Below are 20,513 nucleotides of genomic sequence, written 5' to 3'. Positions count from 1 at the left end.
AGTGAAACAGAGCCCAATGTGGTAGCATGAAATGGAGTTTGCAGATGTGATGGAGCAGCCTACCACCTGACCACCGGTTTTCAGCGAGATGGCCTAATAATGGGACCAGAAAATTACAATTCAGGTGAAATTTAATGGGATGCAGATACTTGAAGGGAACTGGCAGAATAAGAGGCAAAAACTTCTTACTGCCTTTGGAAAGGCTCAAAAGGCATTAAAACTTTTTTGGCAGCCTTGACAAGCTGAAGAGGGAGAGAGATAAGAAGTGATAGGCAGAAATGAAATGAAACAAAATCTAATGTTGGGGCACAAAGTGGAGTCTGCAGACAAGTGACAGAGCAGCCCCGCACTTAACCCCCTTTTTGGAAATAGTGCTAAATGAGATAGTTGCACAAAAAGTGACCCTGCTTGCCACTCCAGGACAGCATTTCTATTGGTCAGTTTTGCTCCATGCCTGAAAGGAGGTGGTGGCAGGTTTCAAGCCACAGCTGATCATTTTGCTGCAGATGTCCCTATAGCAGATAGCAGAGCTCTTCTTCTGGTTCTCTGCTGACCTGGCCATTGCCAGGTAGATCTATCAGGGCCTGCAGAGGTGCTTGGTGGCCCATCAGACTACCCTGGAATGCCTTTTTTTCATGCAGCACCACTTAAAGCATGAAATACTGTGATTGGGATGCTTCTGAAGAACCATCCAGCATTAAAGTTAGTCAGTTCTTCGTATATCTTACTTGTGCCATCGGGTCTGTTCTCACAGTGCACCTGGGGAATTTCACTAATCTGCTGACAGATCGAGTCATTGCACTGCTGTCAGTGAGGGCATTGGTGGGTGAGCACAGAATACCTCTGGTACAGCCTGACCTGCCTGCCATTCCTCCATTCATCCTCTTCCTCTAAAAACACTCAAATCGAATGATTCCTATTAGGAAACTCACTGTAGCACTAATGCAACCATATGAAAAAAATGCAGTAACAGATCAATGTTGACAAAGGCATCTGAAAACTGTTCAGTGAATCTTTTTATTGTAACCTTTAAATTAACTCTTGTTTGCAGTTGATCCCTTAGCAACCCTGGATACCCATTATATAATGCCCGTGAGCACTCGGAGTCCTAGATGTGCAGACATCGGGAAATAGCAAGCATAATAAAATTCCTTCATACCCAGTTTAATTTTAATATTATGTTTCAAGCAGGAGTTTCCTGTCCCCATTTGTTTCAATTCCAGAAATGCACAGGTAGCATCTCGGTAATATTGACATCACTTCCTTGAGTTGATTGATTGTAGAAGAATGATTTATCTTTACTGCTGAATTTTACATATGTAGAAACAGTTGATTCAAGTAAACTTTTTTGTTACATAGTTTAGAAAAAGTTGCATTTTGTTTTTTTGAGTGTAAAAGTCATTTGACAAATTAGTTAAGACTCACAAGCATATGATCTACACAAGTATGCTTTTTTTCTTAGTGTTAGTCCATTTGATCAGTTTCAAAGAATTTGCAGGTATTTTAAATTTTTTTGAAAATACTGATCATGTGATGGCTGTATGGTAAGGAATTCAACATTTCAGTTGTAGTTTGATTGTCTTGGTATGTCAAAACTGACAGGGTATAGAATCCTTATGTAATCAGTGAATATGGCAGGAGGAATATTTCAGGAAAAACCCTCAGTACTTGATAGTATAAACTACTTGGAAAGCATGGCGACAAAGGAAAATTCTGGAATTTCCAATTTGCTCTGCCAGCAGGCAAGGCTGGCTGTCGGTCACACGGACATGGAAAATTACCCTCATTGATTATGGCTAAATTGAAAGGATTGGTGATTTATGGTAGATACTGTCATCCAAGTATGTAAAAACTTCAAGGAAGTCACTGATATAAACCATAATGTAGCCCAATATAGAGTCCTGAAGAATTCCAAAGAGACTACCTATGTCAAGTCCACCATTTTTCATATAGACTTTCTGTTTGCAGCCATTGAGTTATCTGTAGAACCAACATGGAGCTAGCCAGAGAAACTAACATTGGGAATTTCCTTAGGGGTTCTCCCGATCAGTTGGCATAAATTCAGCAGAAAATTAATTTACATGCATAAATAGGGTTCCCACCAAACTTACAGCAGATGATCAGGAGAACCCTTGAGGAATTTCACACCCTATGTCACTTTAATTTAGTTAGCAACTTTTTCATAGTAACTGTACCAGACTGTTCACAACCTCTGTGTTCTATTCAACCTTGAGCTGAGCTTCCAGCCCAAAATTCTCTACATCACAAGGACTGTCCACTTCCATAACCATAACATCACCCACTTCTGCCTCTACCTCAACCTATCTGCCACTGAAACCCTCATTCATGCCTTTGTTATCTCCAGACTCAACTATTCCAATGCTCTCCTGGCAGATCTTCCATCCTCCACTCTATATAAATTTCACCTTATCCAAACCTTTACTACTGGTATCTTATTCTGCACCAAGTCCCACTTAACCATCACACCTGTCCTCACTGACTTACATTGGCTCCCAGTCCCCCAAATGCCTCAAGTTTAAAATTCTCATCCCCGTGTTAAAATCCTTTCATAGCCTTGTCCCTCGCTATCTCTGTAACCAACTCCAGCACTACGGCCCCTCTCACCCCCACCTCGCCAAACTCTCTGTTCCTCTGACTCTGGCCTCTTGTGCGTCCTTCTTCTTTCCTCCACCATTGGCAGCCATCCTTTAGCCAACTAGACTCCATGCTCTGGAATTCCCTCCACAAACCCATCTGCCTCTCCATCTTTCTCTCAAAAGAGGACCCTCCTTACGACCCACATCTTTGGCCAAGCTTTTGGTCAACCCCTCATGTCTCCTCCTTCAGTTTGGCAGGTTCCAACAGCGATTTTCCAATGCATGTTCTCTGAGTATGAAGTACCACGTCACAGGCAAGGACTTGGAAAATCTATCCTGTTGGTTTGGGATTTGTAGGCACAAACCTACATCTTTTCATTCTAAGGAGCCACACATTGGTGCGCCGAGTATGTTAGGCCACCACATTGTAGTAAAACAGTCAAGCTAAGACGGTTGATGCACAGATTGAAATTAAGTGTTTTATTCCTTCAAAAGTGTCTGTGTCGCCTCTCTCCCTTCTGCCAACATAGTGAATGTATAAAAAAAATTAATTATATGAAACATAAATAGTATGACATGAATTGTTTTTTACAAAACGTAATCTATGCAGCACTGCAGTAACTTGGATAGAATAACTGTCAAAATGTAGCAGCTGGCACAAAGCACAATAAGCTTTTTAACCTTATTACTGTTAGGTCCTGTAGTTTATGAGAATCCCAACACTTGATTTAAAAATTCTGTGGTGATGATCTTTATATTCCGGTCTGATTGAACATACAGTACGGGTTAAGGCTGAAGACATACTGGAAAGTGGGATTATTGTAAAGGTATAATTCTTGGTTCAGGAAGCAAACAATTCATGGCCATCACACAGAAAGATGATTTCCCTGGAGACTACCGAAGTATTGAGAAGATCAGCTCTTCTAACAAAAAAATCCCTGTAATTTGCTACATCCTGTCTGTGCTTTGTTTGACAGCTAGTCTTTTCTTAATTGCCCCTAGAATTAAATAATTCCTGGTCTGTTTCTGGAATCTCTCTGCCCTCATCTGAAATTCAGGAGGGCTGTCTCAATGATATCTTGCACACCATTAGTGTGTGAGCAGCCAGACTGAGGATGAATTAATGATCTATGGTGGGCTTGATGACATGAAGAAGGGTAATGATGCAGGCACAAGAATAAGCACTGCCCATCTCTGTCAATAGATTAGGGCAAGCGAATTGGACAGAATGTTGGGTCTTGAACTGCTGAACAGGACAAAGAAGAATCCTTAATCTCATTAGGGAACACGGCTTGAAAGTTCTAAAACACCTGTATTGTACATTTAAAGTTATTTAGAGAACATATATATATATATATATATATATATATACACTGTAAATAGAATTTAAAAAGCACAAACAATAGACTTTTGATTCAGATATTATTTGTACCTTACAAAGTAAACTTTATTACAGAACTGAATGGAAAGGATAATATTTCTATTATCTAAATTACAATTTACTATTTATTTCAACAAGCCACGGTAACAGGAATAAAAACTTGCAATCTAAGTTAACATATTTATAGAAATGCATAGCAGGCTCTTTTGTTGTTTTCTATTTTAATTAGTGAATATCTCTCATTGAAAGACTCAAGAGCCTGAAATTATCTCCCCCTGTTAATAGGAAAAAGCAATGGTCCTCTTTTTGAAGAATTAAATTTAGTGTCTGATTAAGCCGCATGTTCAAAATATGCATATTTATTCCATATTAGATACCATAATTTACATAAGCACAAAAAATATACAATATTTTGAACAGGGAACTTGAGCAGCAACTAAATTTAGCTCTTCATAAGAGGATTTGCAGGACCCCCCCCGCCCCCCCGTAACTTAGATGCCATTATTTTAAATAATGGAAACACTTGTCCGAGAATTTTTTTGATACTATCCTCTTCCAGCTTTTGTTGGAGGCTCCTCTTTTAGAATTAGCTCTCATCAAGAAATCTGCAATCAAACCCTTCAATACGGGTACGGTAGTATAGTGGTTATGTTACTGGATTAGTAAACCAGAGGCCTGGACTAATAATCCAGAGTCATGAGTTCAAATCCCACCAAGGCAGCTGGGGAATTTAAATTCAGTTAATTAAATAAAATCTGGAATAATCACTATCAGTAATGGTGACCATAAAACTACTGGATTGTCGTAAAAACCCATCTGGTTCACTGACGCCCTTTAGGGAAGGAAATCTGCCATCCCTACCTGGTGTGGCATATATATGACTCCAGACCCACAGCAATGTGGTTGATTCTTGTGGTCAATGTGGTTGCCCTCTGAAATGGCCGAGCAAACCATTCAGTTGTACAATCCTGCTACAAAAAGTCATAATAAGAATAAAACCGGACCACCAGACATGACAAAAGCAAACCAAGCCCAGTTGACCCTGCAAAGTCCTCATCAGAGGACTTGTGCCAAAATTGGGAGAGCTGTCCCACAGACTAGTCAGGCAATAGCCACACTCACAGAATCATACCTTTCAGCCAACGTCCCAGACTGCTCCATCACCATCCCTGGGCACGTCCTCACCCACCGGCAGGACAGACCCACCAGAGGTGGCGGTACAGTGGTATACAGTCAGGAGGGAGAGGCCCTGGGAGTCCTCAACATTGATTCCAGACCCCATGAAATCTCATGGCATCGTGTCAAACTTGGACAAGGAAACAACATGCTGATCACCACCTACCGCCCTCCCTCAGCTGATGAATCAGTACTCCTCCATGTTGAGCACCACTTGGAGGAAGCATTGAGGGTAGCAAGGGCACAGAATGTATTCTGAGTGGGGGACTTCAATGACCATCACCAAGCGTGGCTCGTAGCACCATGACTGACCAAGCAGGGCAAGTCCTGAAGGACATAGCTGCCAGACTGGGCCTGCGGCAGGTGGTGAGAGAACCAACACGAGGGAGAAACCTTGTCCTCGCCAGTCTACCTGTCGCAGATGCATCTGTCCATGACAGTATTGGTAGGAATGACCACTACACTGTCCTCGTGGAGATGAAGTCCCGCCTTGAGGACAGCGTCCAACATTTTGTGTGGCACTACCACCGTGCTAAATGGGATAGATTCAGAACAGATCTAGCAGCTCAAACATGGGCATCCATGAGATGCTGTGGACCATCAGCAGCAGTAGAATTGTATTCTACCACAAACTGTAACCTTATGGCCCGGCATATCCCTCACTTTACCATTACCAATAAGCCAGGGGAATCAACCCTGGTTAAATGAGGAGTGTAGACGAGCAGGCCAGGAGCAGCACCAGGTGTACCTAAAAATGAGGTGCCAACCTGGTGAAGCTACAACACAGGATTACATGCATGCTAAACAGCGGAAGCAGCATGCTACAGACAGAGCTAAGCGATCCCACAACCAACGGATCAGATCAAAGTTCTGCAGTCCTGCCACATCCAGTTGTGAATGGTGGCGGACAATTAAACAACTAACGGGAGGAGGAGGAGGCTCCGTGAACATCCCCATCCTCAATGATGGCAGAGCCCAGCATGTGAGTGCAAAAGACAAGGCTGAAGCATTTGCAACCATCTTCAGTCAGAAGTGCTGAGTCGATGATCCATCTCGGCCTCCTCCCGATATCCCCAACATCACAGAAGCCAGTCTTCAGCCAATTCGATTCACTCCACGTGGTATCAAGAAACGGCTGAGTGCACTGAATACAGCAACATCATTGGGTCCCGACAAAATCCTGGCTGTAATGCTGAAGACTTGTGCTCCAGAACTAGCTGTGCCTCTAGCCAAGATGTTCCAGTACAGTTACAACATTGGCATTTACCCGATAAAGTGGAAAATTGCCCAGGTATGTCCTGTCCACAAAAAGCAGGACAAATCCAATCCGGCCAATTAACGCCCCATCAGTCTACTCTCAATCATCAACAAAGTGATGGAAGGTGTCATCGACAGTGCTAACAAGTGGCAATTACTCACCAATAACCTGCTCACTGATGCTCAGTTTGGGTTCCGCCAGGACCGCTCGGCTCCAAACTTCATTAAATCCTTGGTCCAAACATGGACAAAAGAACTGAATTCCAGAGGTGAGGTGAGAGTGACTGCCCTTGACATCAAGGCAGCATTTGATCGAGTGTGGCATCAAGGAGCCCTAGTAAAATTGAAGTCAATGGGAATCAGGGGGAAAACTCTCTAGTGGCTGGAGTGATACCTGGCACAAAGGAAGAATGTAGTGGTTGTTGGAGGCCAATCATCTCAGCCCCAGGACATTGCTGCAGGAGTTCCTCAGGGCAGTGTCCGAGGCCCATCTTCAGCTGCTTCATCAATGACCTTCCCTTCCCTCCATCATTAGGTCAGAAGTGGGGAAGTTTGCTGATGATTGCACAGTGTTCAGTTCCATTTGCAACCCCTCAGATAATGAAGCAGTCCATGCCCGCATCCAGCAAGATCTGGACAACACCCATGCTTGGGCTGATAAGTGTCAAGAAACATTTGCACCAGACAAGTGCCAGGCACTGACCATCTCCAACAAGACAGAGTCTAACCACCTCCCCTTGACATTCAACAGCATTACCATCACCGAATCCCCCACCATGAACTCCTGGGGGACACCATTGACCAGAAACTAAACTGGACCAGCCATATAAATACTGTGGCTACAAGAGCAGGTCAGAGGCTGGATATCCTGCGGCGAGTGTCTCACCTCCTGACTCCCCAAAGCCTTTCCACCATCTGCGAGGCACAAGGAGTGTAATAGAATACTCTCCACTTGCCTGGATGAGTGCAGCTCCAACAACACACAAGAAGCTCGACACCATCTGGGACAAATCAGCCCTTGATTGGCACCCCATCCACCACCTTAAACATTCACTCCCTCCACCACCGGCGCACAGTGGCTGCAGTGTGTACCATCTACAAGATGCACTGCAGCAACTCGCCAAAGCTTCTTCGACAGCACCTCCCAAACCTGCGACCTCTACCACCTAGAAGGACAAGAGCAGCAGGCACATGGGAACAACACCACCTGCACGTTCCTCTCCAAGTCACACACTATGCCGACTTGGAAATATATTGCTGTTGCTTCATCATCGCTGGGTCAAAGTCCTGGAACTCCCTTCCTAACAGCAGTGTGGGAGAACCTTCACACGGCTGCAGCGGTTCGAGAAGGAGGCTCACCGCCACCTTCTCAAGGGCAATTAGGGACGGGTAATAAATGCTGGCTTTGCCAACAACGCCCACATCCCATGAATGAATTTTTTTAAAGTATAGACGGTTAGAAGTAGCTGGGGGTAACTTGCAGGACCACGATACAATTAAGGAGCTCTGATAAAATCATAAATTACAAGGACAATGTTTGAGCAGCTTATGCAGTTGGACAGGATCATAGGATAGTGCAAAAGTTTATTATATGCTCTTGACCAGCTTTGTTAAGATATACAGTACATATATTTTGCTGGTTCACATCTTTTACTTCTCTTATTTAGTCTTACCTGTCTAGTTTCCAGTTGGCATTCCAGATGCCAAATTTTCTTTTGCTTAAATACAAATTACATAATAGCTAGGAAAAAGGCCACAAACATGTTGTGGTAAAAGTCCTTCTTTATACCATAAAGAAAGAACTTGTATTTATAAAGCACCTCTCAAGACTGCAGGACGTCCCAAAGCACTTCACAGCCAATGAAGTACTTTTGAAATGTAGTCACTGTAATAATGTAGGGAAACACAACAGCCAATTTTGCACAGCAAGGTCCCACAAACAGCAATGAATTAAATGACCAAATAATCTGTTTTTAGTGGTGTTGGTTGAAGGATAAATTTTGGGCAGGACACTGGGGAGAACTCACTTGCTCTTCTTCAAAAAATACCATGGGAAGTTTTATGCCCACCTGAGAGGGCAGACAGGGCCTCAGTTTAATGTCTTATCTGAAAGATGACACCTCCAATGATGCAGTACTTCCTCAGGGCTGCACTGAAGTGTCAACCTAGATTATGTGCTCACGTCCCTGAAGTGGGACTTAAATCCATGACCTTCTGACTCAGAAACAAGAGTGCTACTACTGAGCCAAGGCTGACACCTAAGTTAACAGAAGAACCAGTGACAACACTACAAACATCTTACTCTTTTAAATATTGATTACAAGAATTATGTTAATGAGGATGGCCAATACATATTCAACTCCACAAATGCACATACTCGCAATGGTTCAATGATAAAGGCGCTGTACAACTGAGACATAAAGACCAGAAGGCTCCAGCTTTAATCCCCAGTCTGTACTGAGTTAGCTGATTTCACCTGGGGCCACAGGCTCACACACAAAGAATGATCAGTTGAGCATGATACCGAAGGGCGACCGGCACCCATACAACCAAACCCCAGCACGATTCTGCATCTTCAGGAAACATGGGGGGGATTGTAATGGGGTCACAAAAAGACCACAAGCAGTTGGAAATGCTGATGCAAGAACGCAACTTACCTACATATCCATCCTACTGTGCTGATAGCCAAACTTACTGACAATGTCACTGCTTACTGGCTCACATAAGCGCACACATGTGCTCCGGCCTACGTCAAGCTTTTGTGTGAAATTCAACATAATTGGCATGTCAGTAGGCTCAATGGAACATTCTGTTGGGGAGGGGAGGGGTGTTGGTGATTTTGAAAATAATAAATTATAAATCCTATCTTCCTCCCAAAAAAATTAACAAGATATAGCAGCAATGGTTATTTTCTTCTTAAAATGTTACATATTAATTTTGTGACAACATACAACCAATTTTGTTTTGTAATCATTTTTGGAGACAAGGTAACAAGGTGAAGTATTTAGAGCAGAAGTTCCTTAACCTTGTATAGAGAGTCAGCCATCTCGCCCAAATTCGCACAAAGTGGTAAATGACTGTGGTAACTTTACAACAGTTTCATTCCTGTATCATCCCACATGACAGAAGTGCAAGAAAACGAGGGCAAAAACATTGTGAATTACAATTTTACTTGATGCGGGCTAAATTGGGCCGCATAGCGCCCATTGTGTAGGTGCTATGTAGACTCCTAAGAACCCAAAATGGCGTCTGAGATGCGCACGCACAATTCTGGTGTGACGTGCACAGGACGCCGTATTGGTAAAGGCGTTTCTGCACGCACACTTAACTAACGTCGACAGCATGTAAAGTAGGGAGATTATGCGGTAGATCAGTGTGCAATGCTGATATTAAGGGACAGATGCAATTTTGGAACTCCATGCTCCAGCCAACACACACCTTAACCTCGCACAGCTGAACAGGTCTTAAACGGTATGAACCCCCCCCACCAGCGCTATTTAAAGGAATCATGCAGGAGTTACGGGTTTGTTGCTGGATTATTGTTTCTGTTTGCTGATGCAATTGTACCTGTTTTTGGAGGTCTCCTATACTTGAACACTAGGACGAGGGGACATAGCCTAAAAATTAGAGCCATGACTTGCAGAAGTGAAGATAGGAAACGCTTCTACATGCAAAGGGTGGTAGAAGTTTGGAACGCTCTTCCGCAAACAGCAGTTGATGCTAGCTCAATTTTTTTCTCTTTTATTCGTTCGTGGGATATGGGCGTCGCTGGTGAGGCCAGCATTTATTGCCCATCTCTAATTGCCCTAGAGAAGGTGGTAGTGAGCCGCCTTCTTGAACCGCTGCAGTCCGTGTGGTGAAGATTCTCCCACAGTGCTGTTAGGAAGGGAGTTCCAGGATTTTGACCCAGTGACGATGAAGGAACGGCGATATATTTCCAAGTCGGGATGGTGTGTGACTTGGAGGGGAACGTGCAGGTGGTGTTGTTCCCATGTGCCTGCTGCTCTTGTCCTTCTAGGTGGTAGAGGTTGCGGGTTTGGGAGATGCTGTCGAAGAAGTCTTGGCAGGTTGCTGCCGTGCATCCTGTAGATGGTACACACTGCAGCCACAGTGCGCCAGTGGTAAAGGGAGTGAATATTTAGGGTGGTGGATGGGGTGCCAATCAAGCGGGCTGCTTTGTCCTGGATCGTGTCGAGCTTCTTGAGTGTTGTTGGAGCTGTACTCATCCAGGCAAGTGGAGAGTATTCCATCACACTCCTGACTTGTGCCTTGTAGATGGTGGAAATGCTTTGGGGAGTCAGGAGGTGAGTCACTCGCCGCTGAATACCCAGCCTCTGACCTGCTCTTGTGGCCACAGTATTTATATGGTATTTATATTATCAATTGTTAATTTTAAATGAGTTTGATAGTTTAAATGAGTTAACCAAAGATGTTGAGGAATATGGGGCTATGGCAGGTGTATGGAGTTATATTACAGATCAGCCAAGAGCTCACTGAATGGCGGAACAGGTTCGAGGGGCTAAATGGCCTACTCCTGTTCCTATGTTCCTATAATAAAGTTTCAATACTCTACAGGGAGTGGGTTGGCTAGCTGACAGAAACAGCAAGGCACTGGCGGAGTGGCAGGGGTGGGACAGGAATGCTGTCATCTTGAGAGAGGGCAGCGGGTTCATGTTCCATGGAGCCACTATGACTTGCTACCTCTTGTTATGCGCCACCTTCTCCTACAAGAAAGCGGGAAGTGTGTCAGTGAGTGTCTTGCAAGATGTTGGGTGATGTGGCTGTCATGGTTGAATAACTGCCAATGTCTGTGACCTGTGACCTGTGAGTTGTGGGTGTGCGGCTTGCAATAGTGGGAGGGAAGGATATGCTTGCCTTGGAGGCGGTGCAGCGAAGATTCACTAGATTAATTCCTGGGATGAGAGGGTTGTACAATGAAGAGAGTTTGGGTAGAATGGGCCTATACTCTCTGGAGTTTAGAAGAATGAGAGGTGATCTCATTGAAACATATAAGATTCTGAGGGGGCTTGACAGGGTAGATGCTGAGAGATTATTTCCCCTGGCTGGAGAGCCTAGAACTAGAGGGCGCTGTTCCAATATATGGGGTCGGCCGTTCAAGTCTGAGATGAGGAGGAATTTCTTCACGCGGAGGGTTGTGAATCTTTGGAATTCTCTCCCCCAGAGGACTGTGGATGCTCAGTCATTGAACATATTCAAGACTGAGATGGATAGATTTTTGGACTGTAGGGGAATCAAGGGATATGGTGATCGGGCGGGAAAGGGGCTGTGTGGTCTACTGCTGCTCCTATTTCTTATGTTCTTATGCAGTGTGTGAGGGTGAGAGGAAGCATCTGATTGGAAGAGTTGAGTACTGATTGAACGAGTTTGTTGGTAGGTGAGCGATGCAGGGTGTAGTGCTGAACAACCCTTATTCAATGTTTTGAAGGAACTCAACAGTTTGTAAACGTAAGAACGGGACCTGCATCTGTGTTTTACGTGTGCGATTTCTGATCCCCGTTCAGACCCGTATCTTATATTTTGAAAATATCAGAGTCCCGCAAACTTTGAGCGGCCAAGTTGCTCCTCATTACAAATTCCAAAGTTCCCATCATCACCGTGCTTCACTATATTACAGCACACATTCACTTCAGCATTGACTTCCACCACTTCTTGCAGCCACAGTATACCTTCTCTTTAAGAGGTAGATGCAAGCTGCCTTTAAGTGGTGCTAGCCACTCGCGATATCTGGGCCCCCTGCTGGTGAGCAGCTACTCATCAGCGCAGGTAGGGCTGGCTGCACGCAGCAATCATGTAAAACAGCTGGCAGCACGAACGTTACGTGCTGCCTGCATCTCAACGTTCGGGCACGGGTTAATCACACACTACGATCCCTACACCCGTTTTCGGGGGGTAACCAATTTAACCTCTGTTGTCTTTTGGAAAGAAGTGACAGATTTAATTTCACTTTTTTTTCTATTGGAGATTTATCCATTTACTGCTTTTCTTTCATTCAAGGCTACGTCAGAGGCATAGTTGGAATGCCTTTTTTTATATTCCAAAATCTACTTTATGCATAAAATTTGTAAAGGTACATACAATACAAGTCACACTTCAAACAATACAATACAGGTCAAAGGTCCTGGTACAATCAATACAGCTACGCACCTTACATTGTAAATGCAGTTCATGGCACCCTAGGGTGCCTCATTGCATTACAGTCGTTACCGGTTACAGATACGGTACATTTCGTTACATTAATTTATCATTTTACATTCTGCCCGAGGGGGGGTTTCCCCTGATTCCAGCCCCTTAGTATACAATGGCGGGAGGACTGTAAACAGTGGCCTTTCCCCATAGAGCCTTTGCGTAGGTTGCACCTTGCTTCAATGCATCCCGCAGCACGTACTCCTGCACCTTAGAGTGTGTCAGGTGGCAACAGTCGGTCGTAGACAGCTCCTCCAGCTGGAAGATCAGCATGTTTCAGGCGGATCAAAGAGCCTTCTTCACCAAGTTGATGGTCTTCCAGCTGCAGGTGATATCTGTCTCGGTGTGCATCCCGGGGAACAGTCTGTAGTGTTACCGAACTGTTTGGGATGAACCATGACAGATACCAACGCATCTCTCCCCACACCCTCTGCGCAAAGGGGCAGCCCATCAGGAGGTGGAAAACAGTCTCCTCCCCGCCACAGCCTCGAGGGCAGCTCGCGGTGGTGCTGAGGTTCCATGCATGTTGGAAAGACCGCACTGGAGAGGGCCTTTCTCACCACCATCCAGGCTATATCCTGGTGGCTGTTGGTCAGTTCCGGTGATGAGACGTTCTGGCAAATGGCCTCGACCGTCTGGTCGGGGAAGAAACCTGATCCTTTATCAGAGCAGGATTGTTTTCATTTACATTTACTCTGATGCGTCTGATTGTTTATGGCTTGAGATGAAGAATCACCCTTTATCTGACACTGTCTCAAAGATTATAGGTTGTTTGATAACATTTAATGTGCTGCCAGTGTTCCACATTCCACATCAGATGAGATCTTTGATTGTAATCTGTTGGGTAATAAAACTCCTACCTGGACTGTTTAGATGTTATTCAAATGAAAGTATCTGCTTCCTCAAAGCAAACGTGACTAACAAGGGAAAAATCCTGTGAATAGTAAAATAATTATTAGTGTGCCCATAATTCAGCATTTACAAACAGTTGTAAAACCAGAATTTTTTTTTAGGGAAGTACTTTTGCATCTTTCACACAATCGCAAGTGCCCATTATTTTCTGTTTTTATTCTATCAGTACATGGAGTCTCATAGAGCGACTAACTCCTTTCGAGGATCTACGAGACTGCCTTTATGACCAGCAGCCGAGTCCTTCCATCATGAGAAAAATGGAGGAAAAACTCTAACCACCTGCATGGCCTCAGTACACTTACTAACGATGAGCCAGATTGCTTTGATCATTGGATTCAAAGAAAGTTTTTCAATGCTATTGTTATGAAATTACACTAATTTAAGCACCTGAATCAACTTAAATATATGGTTCAAATCATCTCAAAACTTTTTTTAATGTACTCAATTTAAAGGCAATAATGTTGGCATCACAGATATGTTGTGGAAGACTGAGATTTCATGGTGTAGTTGTTTTAAACATGACTATTTCTTACAGTACAGCAGCTGTATTGAAGGATCTTCTTATTACTAAACAGTGCACCAACTCTGAATATAAATTTAATTAAATGTACTTTATTCACCAAAGATCTAGTAATAATGTAAATAAATATCAATTTAGAGAAAGTTCACTTTCCGAGCTATGCATACTAACTGTGTACAATTAGACAACACACTGCCCAAGAAACACAGCACCAATTCAAGCCATTCTGCAAGATATAAGCACAAATAAAATTCTTCATTAATTCCTACTTCACAAAGGAAGCTATAGCACCATTATAGTGGCAACTCAAACTCACTTGTTCAAATAATGTTGGCTACCTCAAAAGTGAGAAAGCAAGCATGTTAATATATTACAGGTACAGAAGAGCAAAAGGGAATATAGAAACAGAAGTAGGCCATTCAGCTCCCTCAAGCCTGCTCCGCCATTCAATTAGATCATGGCTGATCCGCACCTCAACTCCATTTACCCATCTTTGCTCCACATCCCTTCATACCCTTACTTGACAAAAATCTATCTATCTCAGTCTTGAAAGCTCCAATTGTCTCAGCATCCCCTGCCTTTTGGGGAGAGAATTCCAGATTTCTACTACCCTTTCTGTGAAAAAGTGCTTCTTGATTTCAATCTTGAATGGCCTGGCTCTAATTTTAAGATTATGTCCCCTTGTTCTTGATTCCCCACCAGAGGAAATAGTTTCTCCATATCTACCCTATCAAATTCTTTTATCATATCTCGATCAGATCACCCCTCGATCTTCTATATTCTAGGGAATACAAGTCAAGTTTTATTACCATTTTTACTTCAGGCGTGGGAAGGCCTCGCATCCCAGAGGAGCGGGGGCATAATTTAAATGACAGAACGCGCCGCCACTTTCACCACTGGCACAATTATGGCCCGCGTGGTCTCTGTCCCACAAGCAAAAGCTGGCGGCAGCAAGAATCCAGATCCAGATAAGTAGCCCGCTTGATTGACACCCTATCCACCACTCTAAATATTCACTCCCTTCCCCACCGCCGTTCTGTGGCTGCAGTGTGTACCATCCACAGGATGCACTGCAGCAACTCGCCAAGGCTTCTTCGACAGCACCTCCCAAACCCACGACCTCTACCACCTAGAAGGACAAGAGCAGCAGGCACATGGGAACAACACCACCTTCACGTTCCCCTCCAAGTCACACACCATCCCGACTTGGAAATATATCGCCGTTCCTTCATCGTTGCTGGGTCAAAATCCTGGAATTCCCTTGCTAACAGCACTGTGGGAGAACCTTCACCACACAGACTGCAGCAGTTCAAGAAGACGGCTCACCACCACATTCTCTAGGGCAATTAGGGATGGGCAATAAATGCTGGCCTCGCCAGCGACGCCCACATCCCATGAACGAATAAAAAAAAGTGCTTTATAAAAAAAAATGTTTAAAGGTTCCTTGAGGGCGAGGAGGAGCAGGAGTGCTTGGCCGCACAAGTATATCTTGTTTGTGCCAAACCCTGTTTTGGCACATCTGCAAAACTGTTGTAAATATAAGTTAATGCGTCCCAGGTTTGAAGTGCTAGAATGATTTGTGCTTGTTTGTAAAATCTGGCAATGTACTATGTCCATGCATACCATCCTATTTTGAACAGTAATGAAAACTGTTTAAAGTGTTTATCAAGTATCATTAGCTTTTATATACTAGCATTTAATTACAGCAGAGAAAGGTGGTTTACACCTGGAGTAAATCTTAGATTTTATTTCAGGGTTGATGAAAAATGTTTCTGCGTTTATCTCTGTTTTATTAAACTTTTTGATCTATTTCTGTTACTCCCATTGTTGTACTGTTTTGTTCATTTTGGTAAATATAAACATATATTTGGCATTCTTAATGCATTGAAAAGCTCAGTACCAATATTAAAAAAGATAATTCAGTAGATTAAACAAATTTGTTTTCATTGGGGAGGTGTACTGAAATCTACCTTTACGTGTAGATTGACATGAAAATGTTAGACAGCTGGAGAATTTGGGGGAAAAACAGTATTGCAATTATGGGAGATTTAAATGTACAGTCATTAAGTAGATCAAATAAATGCGTTATAATTTCGGAAGTTACTGTAATTTATCTTTTTTAACATGGAATCATAGAATCATAGAAAATTTACGGCACAGAGAGAGGCCACTCGGCCCATTGTGGTGTCCATGCCGGCCAAAAATGAGCCACCCAGCCCAATCCCACTTTCCGTAGCCATGTAGGTTATGGCACTTCAGGTACACATCCAGGTATTTTTTAAATTAGTTGAGGGTTTCTGCCTCTACCACCCTTTCAGGCAGTGAGTTCCAGACCCCCACCACTCTCTGGGTGAAAAATATTTCCTCAGCTCCCCTCTAATCCTTCTACCAATCACTTTAAATCTATGCCTCCAGGTTATTGACCTCTCTGCTAAGGGAAATAGGTCCTTCCTATTCACTCTATCTGGGCCCCTCATAATTTTGTACACCTCAATTAAATCACCCCTCAGCCTCCTCTGTTCCAAGAAAAATAACCCCAGCCTAAGCAATCTTTCCTTATAGCTAAATTTCTCCAGTTCTGGCAACATCCTCGTAAATCTCCTCTGTACCCTCTCTAGTGCAATCACATCTTTCCTGTAACGTCGTGACCAGAACTGTACGCAATACTCAAGCTGTGGCCTAACTAGTGTTTTATACAGTTCCAGCATAACCTCCCTGCTCTTCTATTCTATGCCTAGGCTAATAAAGGAAAGTATTCTATATGCCTTCTTAACCACCTTATCTACATGTCCTGCTATCTTCAGGGATCTGTGGACATGCACTCCAAGGTCCCTTTGTTCCTCTACACCTCGCAGTATCCTCCCATTTATTGTGTATTCCCTTGCCTTGTTTGCCCTCCCCAAATGCATTACCTCACACTTCTCCGGATTGAATTCCATGTGCCACTTTTCTACCCATCTGATCAGTCCATTGATATCTTCCTGCAGTCTGCAGCTTTCCTCCTCATTATCAACCACACGGCCAATTTTTGTATCATCTGCAAACTTCTTAATCATGCCCCCTACATTTAAGTCCAAATCATTGATATATACCACAAAAAGCAAGGGACCTAGTACTGAGCCCTACGGAACCCTACTGGAAACATCCTTCCATTCACAAGAACACCCATAATCCATTGACCCTTTGCTTCCTGCCACTGAGCCAATTTTGGATCCAACTAGCCACTGTCCCTTGGATCCCATGGGCTTGTACTTTTTTGACCAGTCTGCCATGTGGAACTTTGTCAAAAGCACCCATGAGTGAATCAAAATAATTTTGAAATGTTTGTTTACGCAATCTTAATTGCATTGGGGCATTTTTATATTGAATTGTAACTTAATTCTGCTTTTGTTTCCTCAACAGAATGTAAATGGTATAAAATACCATGCAAAGAATGGCCATCGGACTCAGATACGTGTCCGCAAACCATTTAAATGCCGTTGTGGGAAGAGCTACAAGACTGCACAGGGTCTGAGGCATCACACCATCAATTTCCACCCGCCGGTATCTGCTGAGATCATCAGAAAAATGCAGCAGTAAAAACAAACAAGAAATGTGTGTCTGTATGTGTCTGTGTGTGTGTGTCTGTATGTGTATATATAATATATATATATATAGATATATATATTATATATAGTATGTATGTATATGTGCTGGTTGGACTATACCAACAATCCAAAGCATCACCAGCAGTTGCTAACTGAAACATCCTCTGTCTGTAGGATGGATTCAGCAACCTTTCAAACACTAGTAATTTCAGCCTTTTTAAGTGCATGCTTAAAATTGTTTGTATCTTTTAGAATGATGTATCTTTGGACTGTAGAGTACATGCTTTTGTACACATGTACATCTGCTCATAATACCTACAGTCCATTGTTATTACATAAGGTGCTAAAAGTAAAGTTATTTGAAAATATTTCCTCAAATTTGCATACTGCCGATGTTCACATTTCAGTATGTTTATATGCGGTGAATACATTGACTTATTTTAAAGCTGTTGTATCTTCAACTCGTTCTTTTTTTAAATTATAATTTTATTGCCTAGTTTTGTAACCCTGAAGCTGGCTGACCAAAGTGGACCCTTGTAAAATGCTTCTGAGTATTTGGAAGATGCCGTGGGGGTAATTTTAACTTTTGGCAAGTGTAAAACGGGCAATAATAGATCAGCTGCCCATTAAACATCTCTCCCGATTTTTCTTTCCATTGACTGCAGAGGAAAGGAAAATCGGGAGAAGTGTATAATGGGTGGCCGATCCGATATCAACTGTTTTTCACGTTTGGCATAAGTTAAAATTAACCTCAGTGTCTGTAACTCATTCAAAATGTGCTACAGACATCACTGCAATCTTTTATTTCACATCAACAAGCATTGTAAATGTCAGTGTGGAGTAATTTTGTGGATGTTTAGTACAGTAACGATACATCAGTGTGGGAAATATGTTGAAGTATCTGCTGCATGTAAAACTACAAATTTACAAACCCTTATTAAAATTATTATAAAACCAGAGGGGAAACGTGCAGGGGATTTGCACATTACTTTTTTAATAAAATTTTATATATAATTTTTTTTAATTTTCCCCCTCCAGGAAATGTTTGCTTTCTTGGTAATTTGTTACGATATTAAAATTAATAATTTTCTTGTTATATACCACTTTGAATATGTTGTTCTGTTATGTGAAACTGAACTTCTTCATCACAATCGATGAAGTTTATAAGCACTTTGTAGTTACCTGTTGCAAGTAGAGTTAAATGTTTGTGTGTTGCCAATACCTGCAACCACTGTACTTGCATGTGCCTGTGGTTGCAAGGACAAAGCATGTTAAGGAGGTGGTTAAGGGATTTTTTTTATGTTAAACCTCCTACTCATGGTTACTGTATTTTTTGTGAATTTCTCTTGTATTAATAAGCTCGTCAATGCCTTGTTACCGAAACTCACTGCATTCCATTTGTAATTGTTAAGCTTTCCACATGGTATCACTATGCTGCACGTGAACAATGTTTGCCAGTCTAGCCTTACAGATGGTAAAGTGTTTTACTTGTAGAGCAAGGATAAATTTGGTCATTTCCAGTCTTGTTGGCTTATTGGCAAGAGATCATTATAGTCTGTGCCCTTCTTGGTACTGCTCCATACAGAGAAAATGGAAACAGCATTTTGGATAAGTCGAAACACTCATAAACTTGTCATCAATGCGTGTAAATTCTTGATAAATAACTACTATAATTACATTTTACAAGTATTTACTTCTACCTTGTGGCAGTATTACGAAACATATATGGATGGGGTTACTTTGTTGTCTATAGCAAATTGTATCGTCAAGTCTTTGTAAAGTGCGCTCTAAATTATATTTTTCATATGTTCTATGGGGGGGGAATGTTACTTTATTGGAAGTAAGGTTGAAGTGTGAGCAACTGAAGGCAACCAGATAAATCACACAAAAAGCTGCTTTCTAAATGTAAGAAGTCACAAATAAATAAATAAAAATGTCTCTGACTCAACAAATGTTTTCTGCCATCACAAAAATGTAATTAGAGTTTAAGGGTTATAGTTCCAGTTTGCCAGAACATACTTTTAGCACATGGACCTACATTTCTCTAATTATGCAATGGAAAAGTAGAAAGTGTACCCGCAGCATCTAACATATTTTGAGGAGACTTTGTACTTCCACTCAGGAAGTGTACTCAATGTGGAAAAAAGTTTATTCTTTGCTCTTTAAGTTCCAGATCTCAGCCAAGCTATCTGGGGGCAGGCATCAAGCACAAGTGAAGCACTTCCCCACAGAGAAATAGAAAGGAAAATTGGAACACAAGCCAACCTCAACTGCTTTTGCAACACACCCAGCCGTTCATTACTGAGCAGCATTGGGAAAGGCCAGCCCTTCCCCTCAATTGGAGAATGGTATGTGTCCCAAAAGGACCTGGAAAAGGTGTGGGAGAATATTGGGATAATTTTTTGACTTTGTGCTAGTGATGGGGAGCGTTACCCATTAGGTGCAAATATTGGAAATTCGGGAATGTGCTGTGCAAAATTTTCTCACCATTAAATGTTTGGAAAATCACGTGCAGCATGCACCTGAATTTCTGATACACGCTACTGACCAGCAGGGCTGCCCACCAGGAGTGCAAATTAGGAAAATTATTCTTAATATATAAGGTCTTAATGTTCGTACATTTTAAAAACTTATTTGATAAATATTTTTGCATAATGAATGACTGTCTCACATATTAACATATGCACAAAATCTCAGGAGTTCTACATAAAAGACAAATGTAAGATGATCGCTAATTTCACATTTTATTTATGTTACCTGAGGTGATATGGATAGTCTTTTCAGTTTGATTTTTTAATCTGAATATATTTCCTTTTTGTTAATCAAAACAAATAACTTGCCTCTCCTAGAATGTAAAAGTTTTAAGAGCAGAAAATGTG

The 20,513-nt window shown here is 42.4% G+C and overlaps 1 protein-coding gene across 2 annotated transcripts in view; it reads left to right on the top strand.

The window, feature by feature from the left end:
- The window catches only part of jazf1b (JAZF zinc finger 1b), a 320,840-nt gene extending 301,270 nt beyond the window's left edge, over positions 1-19,570 (top strand). Inside the window, exon 5 of one of the 2 annotated variants that reach the window (XM_068002519.1) lies at positions 17,450-19,570. In XM_068002519.1, the coding sequence (XP_067858620.1) occupies positions 17,450-17,626 (177 nt within the window). In that variant the 3' untranslated portion in view covers positions 17,627-19,570. Of the gene's footprint in view, positions 1-13,693; positions 13,882-17,449 lie in introns of those variants that run through there. The other variant, XM_068002526.1, reaches the window with a different exon arrangement.
- The last annotated feature ends 943 nt before the right edge of the window (positions 19,571-20,513 follow it).

The sequence above is a fragment of the Heptranchias perlo genome, chromosome 2 (genome assembly GCF_035084215.1).
Source record: "Heptranchias perlo isolate sHepPer1 chromosome 2, sHepPer1.hap1, whole genome shotgun sequence".
Classification (NCBI taxonomy): domain Eukaryota; kingdom Metazoa; phylum Chordata; class Chondrichthyes; order Hexanchiformes; family Hexanchidae; genus Heptranchias; species Heptranchias perlo.
This window is presented reverse-complemented; position numbering and strand designations above follow the sequence as displayed.